Source organism: Ursus americanus, chromosome 11 (assembly GCF_024610735.1).
Source record: "Ursus americanus isolate L20-20 chromosome 11, mUrsAme1.1.p, whole genome shotgun sequence".
NCBI classification, from domain to species: Eukaryota; Metazoa; Chordata; class Mammalia; order Carnivora; family Ursidae; genus Ursus; species Ursus americanus.
The window spans coordinates 7274478-7294332 of NC_142137.1; the positions used below are offsets into that span (position 1 = coordinate 7274478).

The 19855-nt window shown below is 35.8% G+C and overlaps 1 protein-coding gene across 3 annotated transcripts in view; it reads left to right on the forward strand.

Moving 5' to 3' along the window:
• ZNF292 (zinc finger protein 292) overlaps positions 1-19855 on the forward strand; it is a 90632-nt gene that overhangs the window by 34628 nt on the left and 36149 nt on the right. For 2 of the 3 annotated variants that reach the window (XM_045771976.2, XM_087865304.1), the window contains 3 exons: positions 13853-14007; positions 14196-14274; positions 16501-16636. In XM_045771976.2, the coding sequence (XP_045627932.2) occupies positions 13853-14007; positions 14196-14274; positions 16501-16636 (370 nt within the window). Of the gene's footprint in view, positions 1-13852; positions 14008-14195; positions 14275-16500; positions 16637-19855 lie in introns of those variants that run through there. The other variant, XM_087865305.1, reaches the window with a different exon arrangement.

A 19855-nucleotide genomic window follows, 5' to 3' on the forward strand; every position in this document is an offset into this window, starting at 1 on the left:
AAAAAAAAGATTTTTAAGCATTTCAAATAAGGAATAAGGTTATTTAATGTATTATGTTAACAGTTAAAAAATTGTATTGCTTCTGTAGTGGTGGTCTCTTTCTCATTCCTAATTCTATGTATTTGTGCTTTATCTTTTTTTTTTTTTTGATAAATTTTGTCAAAAGATTTTTTAAGATTTTATTTATTTATTTGACAGAGAGAGACACAGTGAGAGAGGGAACACAAGCAGGGGGAGTGGGAGAGGGAGAAGCAGGTTTCCCGCTGAGCAGGGAGCCCTATGTGGGGCTCGATCCTAGGACCCTGGGATCATGACCTGAGCCGAAGGCAGACGCTTAACGACAGCCACCCAGGCGCCCCTTCTTATTTTTTAATCTTTTCAAATGACCAGTGTTTGGATTTGTTGATCCTTTCTCTTGTATCTTTATTTTCTATTTCATTTATTTCTTATACTTTTTTTACTTTTAAAAAAAATTATTGTACTTTGAGTTTATTCTGTTCGTTGTCTAAGTTAAGTTGGCTTAAGTTGGCTACTTAGTTTTCACAAAATTCTGCATAATAACCACAAAAGTCTTAGCGACATGTAACAGTAAGCATGTATTGCTCGCTCATCCAAGATCAGGAGATGGTTGGCTAGGCATTCTGTGGGTCTTGACTGGAGTCATGCATAGGTTTGAGGTTGGCTGGATGTTGACTGACAGATTGGCCTTAACAAGAGCAACCAGAGGACATCTTCTACTCATCCTCCTGATTGGGTAATCTGGATGTATCGTCTTATGTTGATAGTAGAAGCATAAGACAGGGCAAGAGCCTTAAACTTACAGCTGGCCTGCCCTTACTCCTGCCCCATTCTTTTGGTTAAAACAAGTTGCAAAGGATACGAAAATATTCTCTACCGGTATGGGAAGTATTCCAAAGTCATGTCAAAAAGAGCCTGGATGCAGGGAGTGGAGAATTCAATCCACCACACTTGCCATCGCCAGTATTTTGCTTTTCCAAACTTTATATTACAGAAAATTTACAGAATAGTACAATGGATACCTTTCACAAGATTTGCTAGTTGTTAACATTTTGCTGTATTTGCTTTGTCTCACACTTTCTTTTCTCTTTTTCCTGGATTTTTTAAGTTAGCAGGCATCATGACATTGTCCCCCTTATATTTTTGTATCCTAAGGCCAAAGACAACCATCACACTCAGGAAATTTAATATTGACACATTAATATTATCTAATTACGGTACATGTTTAGACTTCTGTATTTGTCCCAATAATATCCTCTGTGTTTTTCTTTCTTTCTTTTTTTTTTTTTTTTTAAGATTTTATTTATTTGACAGAGAGAGAGACAGCCAGCGAGAGAGGGAACACAAGCAGGGGGGAGTGGGAGAGGAAGAAGCAGGCTCCCAGTGGAGCAGGGAGCCGGATGTGGGGCTTGATCCCATCACCCTGGGATCACGCCCTGAGCCGAAGGCAGACGCTTAACGACTGAGCCACGCAGGTGCCCCATAAGTGTTTTTCATTGTATCTTTTCTAATGCAGTCAGTTTTGCTTTATCACAATGTATGTACTCCTAGCAATCACCTTGTTGTGCAAAATCATGGGGTTTATGGAGAAAATGGGGTTAGAGGCACAACACTCAAAAACTTCATGTCTCTCCCTCCTTCCCTTCCTCCCTCCTTTTCTCTCCCTCCCTCTTTTCCCTTTTTCCCTCCCTCCCTTCCTTTCCCCCTCCCCCCACAGTGAACCTTATAAAAACAGTAATATTGTTTTATATCCATTTAGTAGTTAAGACATACATAAGTACTAACATGAATGTGGTACTTAACCTCAAAAAAAACCTAAGTTTGCTTGTAGGTGTCAGAAGGGATACAGCTTGCAAGTTATTGTGAGGTGGTGGAAGGAGAGTTCTCTGACATTGGAAAGAAAGTGTAATACCATGTGTGTGTAGGTGTGGTTCAACACACCTGGTGAACTGAGATAGATGGTACATGTTTTTAGTTGTGTGTATTTTGCATATTCCTGCACAGCTCAGTTCCGCTGGGTTCAGTTTTCTACTTTCACCTGATGTTTCTCACCAAAAGAATCACACATAAGCAAGTGGGAAATTCGTGTCTTGCTCATACTGTGTTGAAACAAATGTGTGGGTTTGTTTTTTGTTTTTTTGTAAGAAAAAAACTATAGCAGAAGTTGGAGTATAAACATTTGCATGTATAAATTTCCCTTTTTAGATTGCTTTAGCTGCATCCTACAAATTTTGATATTGTGTTTTTGCTGTAGTTCAAGTCTAAGTATTATTCTCTAATTTCTATTAGGATTTCTTCCAGCCGTAATTTAGAAGTACATTTAAAGATTTTCAAGTTTGTAGTTTTCCTTATAGGGGTAGTCTTTTGATAATAGTTTCTAACTTTATTTCACTGTGTGAAGAATGAAATGTATGACATTAATTGTGTTTGGTTTTTTTTTTTTTTGTGACTGTCTAGTTTGCAGTTAATTTTTGTAAATGTTTTATTTGTGTTTGTAAAGAATGTTCATTCTCTAATTGTTTGCCATTTTCTATAGACTTACTGCCTTAGCTGAATTTTCTATGTATGTATTGCTGATTGAATCCAAACTCTTCCCTCAGTTGTGTAAATCTCCTCTCAGCTTATTCAGGCACATTAGGTAGTCTATCAAGTTCCCCTTGAAGAAATTTCTCCTAGAGTCATCTTGTTGGGTTGCAGTTATTCTTCAGGCCTGTTACACAGCTTTCTTCTTGGATCTTCATCGCCTCTCTCTTTGTTAGATTCCCTTTTTCTTGAATATCACTCTCACTTCTTCCCTGCTTTATTCTCATTTTGGCAAAATTCTCCTCCTTTGGTAGCATCTTGGAAAAATGTGCTTAGAAGGTGAAATTTTTGAGAACTTGCATGTCTGAAAATAACTATGCTGTCTTAATACTTACGATAGTTGGATGGAAATTTCCCGTCAGTTTTTAATACAGTGCTTCATTTTCCTTGGCTCCAGTGCTGCTGTTGAGAAGTCTACTATTTTCTCCTTTAAGCCTTTTTTGATCCTCTTAGTCCTTGAGCTCTGAAATTTTATGAAAAGGTACCATGGTGTAGGTCTACTTTCAGCAATTGTGATGGGCACTCTGGGTCTTTCCATTAAAATTCATGTGCTTAGGTTCTTGGAAATTCACTTGAATTAGTTCTTTGATTTCTTTCCTTCCATTTCTCTGTTTTGACTTTTTGGAATTCCTGTTGTTAACTAGAGGACCTCAAGCACTGTTCTCCAAATTTTCTTATCTTTTCTCTCCTATACCTTTTATTTTACTTACTGGAGACATTTCCTCAGCTTATCTTCTAGCTCTTTGAGGATTTAATTTCTACTATTGTTTTTAATTAAATCTTTTTTTCTAAATATGATATGGCATTTGTTCATAAGTCTAATACACTTTCTCACCTCTGAGGACATTAATAATAGTTTTTTGGATTTTGTCTTCTCCCATAATCTCAGAGTCTCTCTGCTTACTCCAGGTTTCTGTCTTGTTTGTTTGTTTGAGTTTCTGTGTGTGTGTGTGTGTGTTGTTTTTGTTTCTTACTGTTTGTTTTGATCTCTCACTATTAGATGCTCTCCTCAAATGTCTAGTTGGTCCTTGGCTGTGTGTATATTTAAAGGTATACTACTGAAAAAGGATTCAGAGCCCCACGCCCCTGAATGAGGTTTGTTGTGGTCTTCACTGTAAGGGAACCTAACTGGGGTTTTTTTTTCCCCCCTGGGAAAAGCCTGGTAGAATCTTTGGGTCTTTTCTCTTGAGTTCCCAGAGAAGGACTCCACTAAAGTTTCTGGAGATTCTGACAATGATTTTGGGAAGAGGATTTGAGAAAGGGAGCTGCCTCTGTGGTCAGTGTGTAAAGTTGACTTAATGCCTTGTTATAAAAGTAAGATACCTCCCCTCAATTGTGTACAGACACCTTTAAAAAAAAAAAGAAAGAAAGAAAACTTCTCTACAGAATAAGCTTCTGCTGGCAATAGAGAGGAATAGTTCCTAGCTTGGGTCATCTAACTGTGGAGAGGGACTAGGAAATCAGAGAGGCTTAACCACTTAAGTAGACTTTCAACCAATCTTCTTCCTAGACCCACCTTCACCCCCATTTCTAGAGGCACGTAGTGCTCCCAATTCCTGAACCCTTTGGTATTCCTGCAGTTAGTGTCTATATAAAGTCTCCTTAAGAGTCACTTTTCTTAGAGTGCCACTCTTCTATATGCTTTTTAGGGTTTAATATTTTGTTTCTCTTTCTTTCATTTGTTTTCTTAGTTTTTTGGGGCTTATGCTACTATTTTATTTTATTTTACACAGAGAGAGAGAGAGCGCACAAGCAGGGGGAGTGGCAGAGGGAGAGGGAGAAGCAGACTCCCTGCTGAGGAGGGAGCCCAACACAGGGCTCCATCGCAGGACCCTGGGATCATGACCTGAGCTGAAGGCAGATGCTTAACCAACTGAGCCACCCAGGCATTCCTGGGTTTATGCTACTTTAAAAAAATTGTTGTTTTAGTGAAATTTGGAGAGAGCAAGGTACAAAACTGTGCGTATCCAGTCCACCATTTTTACACAAAACCTTAAAATAAATTTTAATAACTTTGAAATTTAAAGAGCATTACACACCAAATGCTCAGGGGATCCAAAAGGTCAAAACTGTAAGATGTTATTTGCCTTCTTTCACTTGTGTACAGTGGAGTCTTCCAGAGGTTATATGATGTGTGATATTGCAACAGATTAAATGCAGAAATAGGCAAATCATGCTTTTTTCTAAGTCAAACACTGAAGAAATTTGAAAAATATAAAATAATGGCATTCATATTACTAATTTTTTGAAGTTTTTTTCACTAAAAATATTTTATTTCTAGTAACATGTGGTAGGTTTATTATTGTTATTTAAAATCCATTCAAAAATGTATAGTTTAAAAATCTTCATTTTCATTTCTAATATGGTGAATATCAATGGTTATAACCCACATAAAAAACAATCTTTGGTATCCTCAGTAATTTTTAAGAGAGTAAAGAGTCATGAGGTCAAAACTTTGGAGAGTTTCTACTCTAGACAATCCTAGATATAAATTGGAACTGAACATGAGTATAAGAGTATAAAGATATCCAACGCTCCACTAGTCTCAGCTTTACAAAGGACAGTAATGTGATTTAGTTCTCATGCTCATTAACTTTAACACTCCTGTGTTTTTTTTTTTTTTTCAAAATTCTTTTGTTTTCTCACCTAATAATGCTTAGAGGAACAAAAGGAAGCTGCTGGAAGTTAATCTATACTGTCTTTCTCCCTAGAGTATATATGTTCCAGTCTCTAATGACTTAGATAATGAGAAATAAGTTTAAGAGCCAAAATGTTAAAGTGTGCGTTTTTATTCCCATGGGGGTTAAAATTGGCTCTTCAAGAGAAAAACTTAGATATTATAATAGTTTGTGACCCATAAACAGGTATACATCACATCTGGGTGTTAACATCTCATTGGAGATGGGGGATGGTTAGGAAAAAAAAATCAGAAGTTTCCTTAGGAAGGGATGATAAGGAAAAAGGTTGCAAAACCCTGCATTAGCGATCCTGTTAGATCGTGATCTTTTAACCTTTCTTTTACTTATACTTCTTTCTCTTCTCTAGACTTGTTCTATATGCCACAGGGTAGAGGCTGTGACCACAAATACCTTGTAGGGGTGCAGTAGATCCCTTAAAGAGGGAGACAGCTAGGTGAGGCTTGTAGCAACCAGAGAGTTTATGCTCAAGGATTTTGGCTCATCATTCAGCACCAGCCAGTTGTTGTCACAGTGGAATATGGGCCCAAAGTTACCAAGATTCCTAAATTTTTTAAAAAGAAAAGCCAGAAACCCAAATTTTATGGAAAACTTATTTTTTAGGGGCTCCTGGGTAGCTCTTTCGGTTAAGCTTCCGACTCTTGATTTCAGCTCAGGTCATGATCTCAGGTTGTGAGATTGAGCCCACTTTGGGCTCTGTGCTGGGCATGGAGCCTGCCTGAGATTCTCTCTTTCTCTCTCCCTCTGTCCCTCCCCCTACCTTTAAAAATTTTATTTTTAAATATCAGAAGTTAATTTGAATAATTTAAAAATAATACAGCAGTGAAAACCTCTATGAAGCACTGGTTTAGGACACCCCCCCCCACACCACAGTAAGTGTAGGCTCTTCTACTGTGATAGAATGTGTCTCCAAAATATGACTGTCCTACAGCATCCTGACCTCAGTCATCTTGCTCCTGCTTGAATAACTGTGGTAGATCCTCTTGTCCCAAGAGGACAACCTGTCTTATATTGGTTAACTCTTAATTGTTTGATGGCTCTGCCTCAGAGGAAGCAGAAATATATCTCCTTCAAACTTTAACCTAGTGGTCCTGGTTTGTTTTGTGAGACCACGCAGAATAAAATTTACTCTTCTCTTACATGACAGGTCTTCACATTTGTGAATTTGTGAATAAAAAATTTCTCCAGAAATGTAGAGCATAGAACTTAAACTCTAAAGTCAACTGTTAGGGTTTGAATCTATTCTCTGCCTCTTAACTAGCTCTGTAGTGTTGGGGCTTGTTACTTTAATCCAGTTCGTCCAATTTTAATATAGTACTGTAGTTTATCTAATTGCTAATAGGTATTACATGTAAAGCTCTCAGAACAGTGCCTAACTTATAGTAAATATTCAGTAAATGTTATTATCCAGATTAAGCATCCTTAGTACCATCAATCATTCTTCATTTAACATAGTTTTATATTTTCTTGCCATACTTAATATTTTACTCATTAATGGAGGCAATCTGGTGCCCTACAGGAAAACTTTTAAGTTTCTGTCCCTAATTCTTATCTTCTATACTGTCCCCTCACACCTCTCTCAAAACCAGATCACAATGACTTTTATCTTTGTTTATGTGTATATATAAATATAAATGTGCATACATATATGCACACATACATTCACTTCTTCATTCTTGAGGGTATGTGGACATAAAAACCATTAGACAACCAAACCGTAAGACTGGCTTCTCCCTCACTTTCCTAATAGAACCCTGATTTTATTCACACAGTTTCCTTCCTCCACATGGCTTTATGCTTGAGGGAATCAGGCCCTAGCTGCAGCCTTGGAGAGTGGGTTCTGATTGGTTTAAAAGTCAACCAGGGGGTTCCATGATGGCTGGGTGATTTTTGACGAAGGTGTGTGATGCAGTTCTGGCCATTGAGACCTGAGGAGAAATCTGATGGGAATTGAGTTTGGGGTTTCTGAGAAAGGTTTCCTTGTTCCTAAATGAGATGCACATGAAGAGATAGTCTCATCTTTCTGGTTACTGCTTAGTCTGGATAAGAAACCTGTTTTACTGTTTTAGGCCTGGGGATTCTGTGGGGGCACCACCTGAGGATAGCAAAGTGAAGACATAGGTGGGTTCTTAACATAGGTGGGTTCTTGAAGACATTGTTTTTTTTTGTTTGTACTTTTCTTCTTTCAAGTTTTTGTTTAAATTCCAATTAGTTAATATACTGTGTAATATTAGTTTCAGGTAAAGGCTTTAGTGATTCATTGCTTATATACAACACCCAGTGCTCATCACAATCTTGAAGACACCGTTGACCTACTACACTAACCAATCCTGGAACCTGCCCTTCCTCTTAATTTCCTATTATATGAAAAACCTTTTTTATTGTATGCTGCTTTGAGTCTGACTTCAAACTAAAATAAGCTTTGTCAATAAAGAAGTTATTTAATTCTAGTATGTCTGGCAAATTGGATAAATAGTACCTCATCTCATAGTTATAAGGAATAATTGAAGTAATAGAGGTAAAAGGTACTTCCTAGTTACAAAGTAGCATCACAAATTTTTAGTTCTCTTACAGTACCACAACCAGTATTTGTTTGTAGTGGACAGAATATTTCACAGAGAGTGAGGGCTTTGCCAATTACCAATTCTATTAATAGTATGCAGATCACTAGACCCTTTAATTACTACTCTGTAAAACAGAATTAAATGATCTTTAAGGTCTCTTCTAATTCTGTGAAATGAACAGGGGTCTGATCATTCTGAAATTTCCACTTAAAAACCCTGTATAGATTAAGACAGTAGATATAAGTAAGTAACTCCTTTTTAATTGAAGAAAGCATAATTTATTAACCAGTTATGTTGGAGATACTTCCAGTTTCACAGTGGTTGTGCTGATCTTAGTGTCTTGAGAAACAAGGGAAGTACTACTATTAATAGACTTACTGGCTATAAATATCAACTCTCAAAGCTTTATAAGCATAGATATTTGCTTTTTAACGAGCTTTTTAACTTTCTTATATGTAATCATTATGAGTATGTCGTCACTTTTCTCATATTATCTCAATCCACTGTCATCTTTCTACCCTCTCCCTATTTACATTATTCCCAGACTATTAAATAGCCACCTGAGTGGTCTCGTTTTCACCAGAATCTGCTGCCTCTCCCTCTTTCCTCATTTCTAAAATGAGGTGAAGAGAGATAGTTTTTAAGGTATTTTCTGGTTCTAACATTCTTTGATTTGTCAGTTATTTTTCTCATCAGTTCAGACTCTATTAAACCCAAAAGAGTTAATTTTTGGTTACCTATTAGAGTTAAGTTTAAAAACTTCTTTCATCTGAGGACAGAAAAACTCTGTTCATAAAGGAAAGAAGTAATATTTTTTTTCTAAAGATTTTATTTATTTATTTGACAGAGAGACAGCCAGCGAGAGAGGGAACACAAGCAGGGGGAGTGGGAGAGGAAGAAGCAGGCTCCCAGTGGAGGAGCCTGATGTGGGACTCGATCCCAGAACGCTGGGATCACGCCCTGAGCCGAAGGCAGACGCTTAACAACTGCGCCACCCAGGCGCCCCAGGAAGGAAGTAATATTTGAGTACCCTTTGGAGAGCTAGACATATCAAGAAATGTAGGTCTTGAGGAAAATGTAGGTACAAGCATACCTTGGAGATAATGCAGAATCAATTTCAGACCACTGCAATAAAGCAAATATCACAATAAAGTGAGTTAAATGAATTTTTTGGTTTCCCAGTGCACATAAAATTACACTGTACTGCAGTCTACTAAGTGTGCAATAGCATTAGGTCTAAAAAACATGTACTTAATTAATTTTTTGAAGGATTTTATTTTTAAATAATCTCTACACTGAATGTGGGCCTTAAATTTACAACCCCAGGATCAACAGTTGTATGCTTCACTGACTAAGGCAGCCAGGTACCCCTGTACTTATCTTAATTTAAAAATACTTTATTGCTAAAACATATTAACCATCATCTGAACTTTTGGCGAGTCATAATCTTTTTGCAAGTGGAGGGTCATGCTTCGATGATGGCTGCTGACTGATCAGGTAGTAGTTGCTGAGGGTTGGAGTGGCCTGTGACATTTTCTTAAAGTAAGACAACACTTAAGTTTGTTCTGATTGACTCTTCCTTCCACCAATAATTTCTCTGTAGCATGCGATGTTGTGTGATAGCACTTTGCCCACAGTAGAACTTATTTCAGATTTGAAGTTAGTCCTCTCAGATCGTGCCGCTGCTTTATCAACTAAGTTTATGTAATATTCTGTATCCTTTGTTGTCATTTGAACAGTCTTCATAGCATCTTCACCTGGAGTAGATTCCATCTCAAGAAACCACTTTCTTTGCTCATCCCTAACGTGCAACTCCTCATCTGTTTAAGTTTTATCATGAGGTTGCAGCAATACAGTCACATCTTCAGGCTCCACTTTTAGTTTTTTATTTAATCTCTACACCGCATGTGGAACTCAAACTCACTACCTCATGCCGAGATCAAGAGTCCCATGCTCTTCTGACTGAGACCGCCAGGCACCCCTTCAGGCTCCGCTTCCTAATTCTAGTTCTCTTGCTGTTTCTTTTTCTTTTCTCTTCTCTTCTCTTCAAATTTTTATTTACTTGTCAGAGAGAGAGCACAAGCCAGGGGGAGAGGCAGAGGGAGAAGCAGGCTCCCTGCTGCCCAATGCGGGACTCGATCCCAGGGCCCCAAGATCATGACCTGAGTTGAAGGCAGATGCTTAACCGACTGAGCCACCTAGGTGTCCCTCTCTTGCTGTTTCCACCACATCTGCAGTTACTGCAGTTATTGGAAGCAGCTTCTTCCAATGTCGATATTTTGCCCTCTTCCCTTGAATCGTAAATGTCCTTAATGGCATCTAGAATGGTGAATCCTTTCCAGAATGTTTTAAACTTCCTTTGATCTGAGGACCCATCAGAAGAATCACTGTTTCGGGCAGTTGTAGCCTTATGAAAGTATTTCTTAAATAATAAGATTTGAAAGTTGAAGTCACACTTTGATCCATGGGCTCCAGAACAGAAGTTGTATTAGCAGGTATGAAAACAACATGCATCTTGTACATCTCCATCATAGCTCTTGGGTGACCAGGTGCATTGTCAGTGAGTGGTAATATTTGAAAGGAAGCTTTTCCTCAACAGTGGGCTTAAAATATTCAATAAACCATGTCGTAAACAGATGCGCTATCCCTCAAGTTTTGTCCCATTTATAGAGCTCAAGCAGAGTAGATTTAGCATAATTCTTAATGGCCCTAGTATCTTCAGCATGGGCTCTACTTAAAGTCACCAGCTGCATTAGCCCTTGACAAAAGAGTTGGCCTTTCCTTTGAAGCTTTGAAACCAAGCGTTGACTTCTCCTTTCTAGCTAAGAAAGTCCTAGGTGGCATCTTTTGCGATAGAAGGCTGTTTTGTCTACACTGAAAATCTGTTTACTGTAGCCACTTTCATTAATATCTTAGCTAGACCTTCTGGGTGACTTGCTGCTTCACCTTACACTTTTATGTTACAGAGATGGCTTCTTTTCTTAAACCTTTAACCTTTTCTTGAGCCGGCTTCTGCTAACTTCAACCTTTTCTCCTGCAACTTACTCTCTCAGCCTTCATAGATTGAAGTGAGTTAGCGTCTTGCTCTGGATTAGGCTTTGGTTTAAGGGAATCCTGTGGCTGGTTTTATTCAGACCACTAAAACTTTATATTAACAGTAAGGCTGTTTCACTTTATTAGCATGCGTGTGTTATAGGAGTAGCACTTTTCATTTCCTTCAAGAACTTTAACTTGCATTCATAACTTTGCTGTTTGGCACAGGAGGCCTAGCTTTCAGCTTGTCTGGGCTGTTGACATGCCTTCCTCATTAAGCTTAGTCATTTCTAGCTTTCGATATAAAAGTAAGAGATGTGTGACTCTTTCACTTGAATACTTAGAGGGCCATTGTGGGGTTAATTGCCCTAGTTTCAATACTGTTAGGCCTCTGAGAATAGGGAGGCCCAAGGAGAGGGAGAAGGAGAGGGATGGTCTGAAGTGCATTCAGAATACACGCACCATGCAGCATTTATAGATTAAGTTCAGTCTTAGATGGATGTGGTTTGTGGTGCCCTAAACAGTTACAGTAGTAACATCAAAGGTCACTGATCACAGATCACCATGGCAAATATAATAATAACAAAAAAGTTTGAAATATTTTAAGAATTACCAAAATGTGACGACCACAAAGTAAGCAAATGCTGTTGGAAAAATTGTGCTGATAGACTTGCTCAATGCAGGGTTGCCAAAAACCTTCAGTTTTTAAAAGACGCAAAACCTTTGAAGCACAATGAAGTGAAGTGCAACAAAATGAGGTATGCCTAGATATGTACATATATGTAGAAATGTATGACCTTTTTAAGGGTTTCGTTTGGTTAGGAGATGAAAGGAGGAAGCTTATAATTTCAAATCCATTGGGAAATTGGTATGCTATATTTTCTGTTCTTTTTCAGCAAAAGTTAAAACTCTTATAGAAATTGATTCATTACTGCTAGAGGACTAATAGGGGAAACCTAAGCATTCATTCAGTCTAATCCATGTTAGATTAGAAATATTTGCCAGGCATGAAATTTCCTAGACCTCTAAACACGTTTTTCCAGGAAAAGGAAAATAATATTTAATAACTTTGTGTAGAAAGACAGTTGCTCGCTTAAGTAAGAATTGTATGCACAGTTGGTGTTAATTCGGAAATTCTTGAAGATGTGAGGTCCTCCTCTGCCACATCACCATAAAATGCCCAAGGAACACATTAAAACCAACATTATACTCTATTTCATTCCTAGAAATAGATAGATGATTACAAACAATCCCAAAATGCAGATCTTTGCATTCAGTTGGTAGGTTTGGTTTAGATTTTGTAAGTTCTTTTTTTTTTTTTTTTAAGATTTTATTTATTTTTGAGAGAGAGCACGTGCGCATGAGTGGGGGAGGGGCAGAGGAAGAGGAAGAAGCCTCGGGGCTAGATATTTATAAGTTCTGTTGAGGAATTTTTTCTTTTTTACTGCCAACACGAAATACATGCTCTTTTCCAATGCCATTTCTCGACCTCTCCAACACCAAATAGGGAGTGTCCTGCAATTAAAATTAAATTCTGATCGTTAACTGGCTGAATTCAGACCCCAGGGGTTAAAGGGATCCGCCCCCCAAGACTGCCCTCACTTCAGATGTCAGTGGCAAGTTTGGGTCTCCAGGTTACCTGCACGTCTGTCCAACTTGGAGAGGATCAGGGTCTGTGCATATGTGACTGGTCAGAGAGTGAGTTGTTACTATGTTGCTCTTTAATTTACCAGAGTACCCTTTCTAGTCCATCCTTCCTTATTCTCTCTGATCATTAGCTACTGTTAGAGGTAGTAGAGAGGACAAGGCAGTGTTTTGAGTATTTGATAGTAGAATGTAAGTTCTTCCTTCCTCCCTCCCTAACTTTATAACTTACTTCCTACCTTTCTACCTATCTACGTATTTTTTAAAAGCTACTTCTGTGTGCCAGAGCGTATAAGCCCTCACGGAGTTTTCATTCACGATACCCTGTTTTCTGGGAGAGGGCACCTGAATTTCCACATGTGGTGAGCTGAGTCTTAAATCTTGAAGTGTGAAGAGGACCAACTATGGCAGTTTTCTATATTATAAAAACAATTGGAGTTCTTTATTTAGTATAATTATAGAACCTTTTAGATAATACTTTTTAGTTAACTCAGTATTTTAATAGTGTAGAGCCTTAAGTGTGGATGTCTTTAAATGCTGCTGCCAGTTTCTTCTACCTCTTCTATAGGATAAACAGCAGGGGGGAGTTTTTGTTTTGTGGGTTTTTTTTTACTTTTAGTAATTCTGATAAGGTATATTTGAAATATTTACTTCATTAAGGAATAAACAGTTTTTTATTTTAAAAAAATAAGTTTTTTATTTACAAAAGTTACTTGACCTTTTTCTTTAATATCTTTAATACTGATTTTACGTATGTTGATGTACTTTAGATGATTTTTTAAAGTGATAATGGTTGTTGTAAAAATTGTGATATGTGGTACTATTATTTTTTTTATTAACTGAAAAATCACATGTCTTCTCTTACTATATGCAATTTATTTATTTTAGGTGTTGAATTTTATGCTCCTTATATGAAAAATAGAAACATAAATATTTGAAATTCTTTACTGCATGTCTTCTGGTCAAGCTGGTCTGGGAATCTTCTTTTTAAAATAACTTTTAAATGTTAGAAGTTTTGAGGTGAAAGGTGGCATTTTGACTAGAGAAGGAAGAATATAATGCTTATGACACATATCCTTCATGAAATGATGCTGTTGTTGGATAATTACACTAATCTTTTCTCTGACAGAGAGCTGTTGGAAATAAGACTATGACTTTATTACTTTTAATATTTTAATCAGTGTAAGCTACTTTTTGTTTTTATAAATAAAAAATGTTATTTTTCAAAATTTCTCAGAGAAGAAAGAAAAAGTTAATTAGCCAATATGTATTTTGATTTACATTGAATACTTTTTATTATTCCTTCCAAAACAGACACTCCTTGAATATGCAGAGAAATGGAAAACTTCAGAAGATCCTTTACCTTTATTGGAGGTATACACAGTGGCTATCCAAAGTTATGTTAAAGCCCGACCTTATCTTACCTCTGAATGTGAAAATGTAGCATTGGTTCTGGAACGCTTGGCATTGTGAGTAGACCTTTGAGTAAATAAAAAATTAGATTTAGCTTTTTGTTTTAATTCTGTATCTCAGTCTTAACGGTAGTTTAATTTTAAATAGAATAGTTACGGGTGTCTACTGATAGTAGCTTTATTTGTTTTATTTTACTTTGAATTTTAATAAATATTTGTATCCTTACCAATTTTTTGTTTTTTAGAAGCTGTGTTGAACTTTTACTGTGTCTGCCTGTTGAGTTATCAGATAAACAGTGGGAACAATTTCAGACACTGGTGCAGGTGAGAATATTTATCTATTAAATTTCATATAGGTATATCTTATATCCTTTTTCTTTATTCTTAATAATTATTTGGTTACACTTTAAAACATCTATGTAATAACAAGCATTAATTGCAGCTCTTGTTTACACTAATGTCACGCATATACTAGGTGTTCAATAAATATGTGTTAAATGAAGATACATATTTAGATAGATTGGTTGAATATTGCACTGTTCTGTAGGATCAGTTAATTAGGACTTTCACAGACCAGTAAGGGAAAAAAAAAGAAAATGTCCTAATTTGTATTTAGAAACAGCTTAATTGCTGAACATCTGCAATATGCCTTATACGAATTTAACATTTAATCCCTATGAAAACTTTGTGGGGGTAGGTATATTTTTCCCATTTTAAAGGTGAGGAAACTGAGGCTCATACTTTAAAATATTTATCTACCCAGATTTATACAGCCAATATTACAGAGTAGTTACTTGAATCAAGGTTCTTTATTCCAAAGTCCATGCTTTTCTCCTATAACTGAAAACACATGCTTTGTCTCTTTTATTTAGTGCTGTTATTCTACCTTATAGAAGTACTACACAATTTAGTACTTAGTTGTCTTGGAGTGTTTTCAAGAATGTTAAATTTTGTTTCAAGCACTAGATTGTGCTGGTTATACTATAGCTTCAAGTAAGTTTTGATTAATTGATTAAAAAGAATGTTTTTGCTAGCTAGTTTCGGAAAGTATTTCTCTTTCTCTAGCCAGAGTTCATAAAGTATATTTTGGCGTGATGTTTTTTTTCTGTAGGAGATATAGTAAAGAGAATTAGTTTCAAATTTTAGAAGCATGTGAAATAAACTGTACTTAGGTAGAGAAGGCAGCTTTCGTATTTTAATATTAACCATTAAAGTCTTCATCAATTGCAAAATTCTTTAAGGTAGGATTCATATCTTAATATCATAAGATTTCACATAGTGTCTTACACATAATACTTAACTGTTGAAATGAAGGTGTCTTGTCTTGTTTGTCATGTTGCAACTAACTTTTTGATGACACAGTTTCTACTTCAGCATATCAGTAACTCATGTCTTAGATTGTTTTGCCAGCAAGTATTTATTTTTAGGCAAATAATTATTTTAGGAACTTTTCATTGTTTGGCACTCTACCCCAGAATTAAGTTGTTTATATACACATATAATACTGAATTCCTCATGCTATTTTGTCAGCATATGATAAACTTCTAAACTTTCCTTTTTGAAACCATAGCACTAGTTGATACTTTTTCATATGGGTTAATGAGAAGGAAATAACTCTTTAAATCCTTATATGGTAGCTTTCAGCAGTTGCTCGAAGAAACTTTCTTAAAGCACTGGAACTTGTTGCAGTGGGGAGACTTTATGGTTTTGAGGAATAGACTTTTTGTATAAACATAGCATGTAGCTTTAAGAATTTCCATGACAGTTTGCTCTCATATCAGAGCTTCCTTGGGGTTATTTTATACCTGCTTAACAGCATTTGTTTCATTTTGCCTTTGTTTTACTGTTTTAACCTTTCTTTACCCCACTAGAGGATAAGCTCCATAGTTGCAGGGACCAGTTGCTCTCTTCCCTAGTCCTTTGCCCATAGAAATTCCCAATAAACATTTTCTGAATTGAATAAAAACCATTGGTCTTTTGTGTCTTGAACAATATGCTAATTGCATGAACACTTGGAAACAACTAGTAAGCAAATTTTAGTGTCAGTTTTAAATAGAATATTTCCAAGGCTATGTAATGAATAAATGAAAAATCATGCATCTAGTTGTTTTCATAAGTCCCTTTTATTGGAATATGTGCATGTTGTCACTTAGGCCTTGATGCAAATCTGTCCTTTATTAATGGTAGAAGTCTTTCTGGAAAAAGTTTTTTTTTACTAACACAAAGGATATAAAATGTGTAAGGTCTTTTATGCTGTGGATATTCTGATAGTTTCCTTCAGAAGTAACTTTGCTCTTGGTTTAGATTTTGGGGGAAAATAATTTTAACTTATTTCTAGAAATACATTGTATTTAAAATTTACAATTGATACAATTCTTGAGATTCATCTTTAAGAATCAGAAGTAAAGGAATTCAGCACTTTGTAATGTGATGTGAAATTTTTAAGATAAAAGTCTTATTTTTCAAAAGTTTAGTATTATATTTAGAGCCTGATAAGCTTGCTTTTAAAAATCTGTTGTAATTCTTTGGATGTTTATTTAATATTTATAGGTAGCTCATGAAAAGCTGATGGAGAATGGCAGCTGTGAATTGCATTTTTTAGCTACTCTAGCTCAAGAGACTGGGGTGTGGAAAAACCCGGTACTGTGCACTATTCTTTCCCAGGAACCATTGGATAAGGATAAAGGTAAATTTTCTAGAGAGAGAGAAAAAAAAAGAATCATTAGACTAGAAAAAAATAAGTACTTAAAATTGTTTTGATAAATATAATTCATCTCAAGATTTCCCAAAGAAGGACCATTTAGTTAAATTTTAGCTGAGGTGCTTGAGGCCCTTCACCTTCATTTTATTTGGGGGAAGATATACTTATAGGCTATTACACAGTCTTAGAGTAACAGAAAAAGTAAAATTTTTTCCCAACATCTTTTCAAATAGAGGAATTCCCTCTGCAATATCCTGACAGGTGGCAATCTAGCTTATATTTGATAACATACTTGACAGATGGGAAACAGAAATAGGGCAGTTAAATGATTTTCCTCAAAATAGAGAAAGAAATTAAACCTAGAACTCTCAAGTCTTCTGCCTCTAAGATTAGTACTCTTTCTCAAACAGCTTATCGCTCCATCTTATTTTATTCTGTTTTGTTGTTACTGTATGAGCTTGGACAATAAAGATCCCAGTTAAACTGAAACTGGCAGATACCCTGTTGGAAGTAGATGGCCAAATCACTAATAATATGTAAACACTTAATGTTCAGAGCTCAAAAAATTATATATACCACGAAGAATAGAGCAGTTATTGTCTTTGGTATTTTCCTTGAAATTATTTAGGAAGGTGCACAGATTTCACCCGAACTTTTCCCATGGTACTTAACTGAAGAAGTAAACAAACTTCTTCTTTTGTTGATTGCTGCTTTGCTTGTTGATTGATGGCAAACTTTAGGCATTTTGCTATGTTATAGCAAATTGTGAAGGCTCTGAGAAAGGAATATTCGGTCCATTGGTTGTGAACTCTTCTGGTACATTGGTATTTACCGAAAGGCTTTCCAGCCAATCTCCAAACTTCTCTTCAAGCTGTTTTTTCCTACCTGGCTCCCCTCTTAACCATTTCTCCATGCTTTGCTTGATAGTTCTAGCGATGTTATCCATTCCTTAATTTTCACAAGCAGATTGTTTTTAGTACCCCCTTCCATTGTGGATATCCACAGATTAACTGCAGTATTCTCAAGACCTTGGAGAAATGCGGAGTGGATTCTGATTATTTAAATTAATAATAACAACATTTAAAAGTTGAGAATCTTAGATTTTTTTGCCTTTGGCCTATTAGTTATATTCCCAGTATACTAATACCACTAAGATTTTGTTCTTACAATCAAATTATCCTTTCTAATTTATTCAGCTTTTGGAAATACTGGATGTAATAGATTAATAATATCAGATTACATTGTATAGTTCCTAACAGTTTGAAATGTGCTTTTATATTCATGGTTTCAAATTTAACCTTGATGATCCTGTGAAAAAGGTAGGATCTTTATTATCCCTATTTTACAGATGAGGAAACGGAGGCTCAGGAAGATTGGTTGTCTTTTCTATATTACATTGCCAGTGTTTTGAGGCAGAGCCAGGAATTGAAGTCAGGACCTCTCTCCTTTTTTATATCATGCCCTGTTGCACCTAGCTTAATAAATTGCACCTAGCTTAAATAAAGAATTAACTCCATTTTTCTGTTGTCAATTTCTGAAGAGCTTTTTTTTTTTTTTTTTTTGCTAAACTCAACACATTACACTAAAGCAAGAAAATGGTACCTTCACCTTAGCAGAGATTTAAAATTTATTTTAAAAAAATATGTGCTCAGTTTCCTTACTTGCTTGGATGTGCCTAACATCATTTCTGTTAACAAAGTCTCTGCCCATCTCTGCTGCTTTATTTCTTGTTCTTTGCCTGACATAGCTACTGGAGTAATTTGGACTATTGAGCCAAGAGGAGTTTCTTACGATAGCAGTAGTTGTAGGTAGCCAGACTTTAATACAACTCAGTGAAGCAATCAGATGTTAAACGACAGAGTTTTTGCAGCCATAATCTTTACTTGGTCCTCACTTACTTAGAATGTCTCTTTGATGGGAGTCATTTTACAGATAATCACATAAACTTAGAAGTGTATGTTTCATAATTACGTCTTTTGAAAAAGTTGAAGGAGTTAACATTTTACACAAAAATATTAATTTATTTACATGTTCAAACTTGATGACTCAAAAGGATGGGGAACTTTAAATTTTAAATATCCAGCCTCTTAGTTTAACTTAACTACAGCAAGTTTGTAGAGAACCAGAGCTTAGAGAATAATGAATACACCTTAGGAGGCTATGCTCATTAGTTTGTTTATAGTGAAGCCTTTGGAGGTTTGATGTAATATTTGAACAGTAATCTACTTAATCCTGAACTTTTTTTTTAATTGAGTAAATTTGGATTCACTAAAACCCAGCTAACCCAAGAAATGCTCTTTGATTTGGGGAATTGAGGGTGGCTGAAAATGCTGGTTTCACTTTAAGGTTTTAGCATCTTAGAATGAAGTAACTCTAATAACTAAATCAACATAGTTCAAGTAGATGGCCTTTGAATATCACAGGAACTTTAAGCTTATATATTACTTGTACCTTTCTTTAGTCATAGTCTCAGAATTAGAAAGACAGTAACGCTTATTTTTTTACCCAATTTCAGCTCCCTTCTAAATATCACTGATAAATAAATTGGCTTTCTCTTAAACACCAATTTCTTCCCTAGAGAGGTGATTTGCTGTGTAGTTCAGTCTGTTCTTAACCTGTGATTAGAAAATCTTCACTACGAAAACTGTGAAAACAGTATTCTTAGAATTTCATCTTTTGAATCTAGTGCTACCCCTAGAGCCATGCCAAACAAAGTATAAATCCCTCTTCTCGTGCCATAGCAATTGAGATTTTTAAAGATTTTAAATCTAAATCGTGATTCCTGGTTTTTTTAGTGCATTTTGTTGTTCTCTTTAATATGTAATTCTCAGAATCTTATGTGTACCCTAAATATAATCTGGCTGACTTTGAGGCCATTGGTACTCTCATTTTTCATCCTAACAATTTATACTTTTAGTGTGACTTAAGGTGACATTAAACTTTGTGGGTAGCTATATCATTCTCACAACTCAGTGAGATTACTAAAATCACACAAAAATTTTAAAAAATAAATGCTACCCTTAAATTATCAACTGCATTTTTATACTTTGTCTTTTGGCACACAAGGCATTGCTTTTTTTTTTTTTCTTTCTGCTTAATTTCACTGTTAGATTCATTCTGTGTTTGCAACTTTTCAGTATTCTTTTCAGTCTTGATTTTGTTATCCAAGGTTTTTGTCCTTACCAGTTTCCTCTTACTAACATA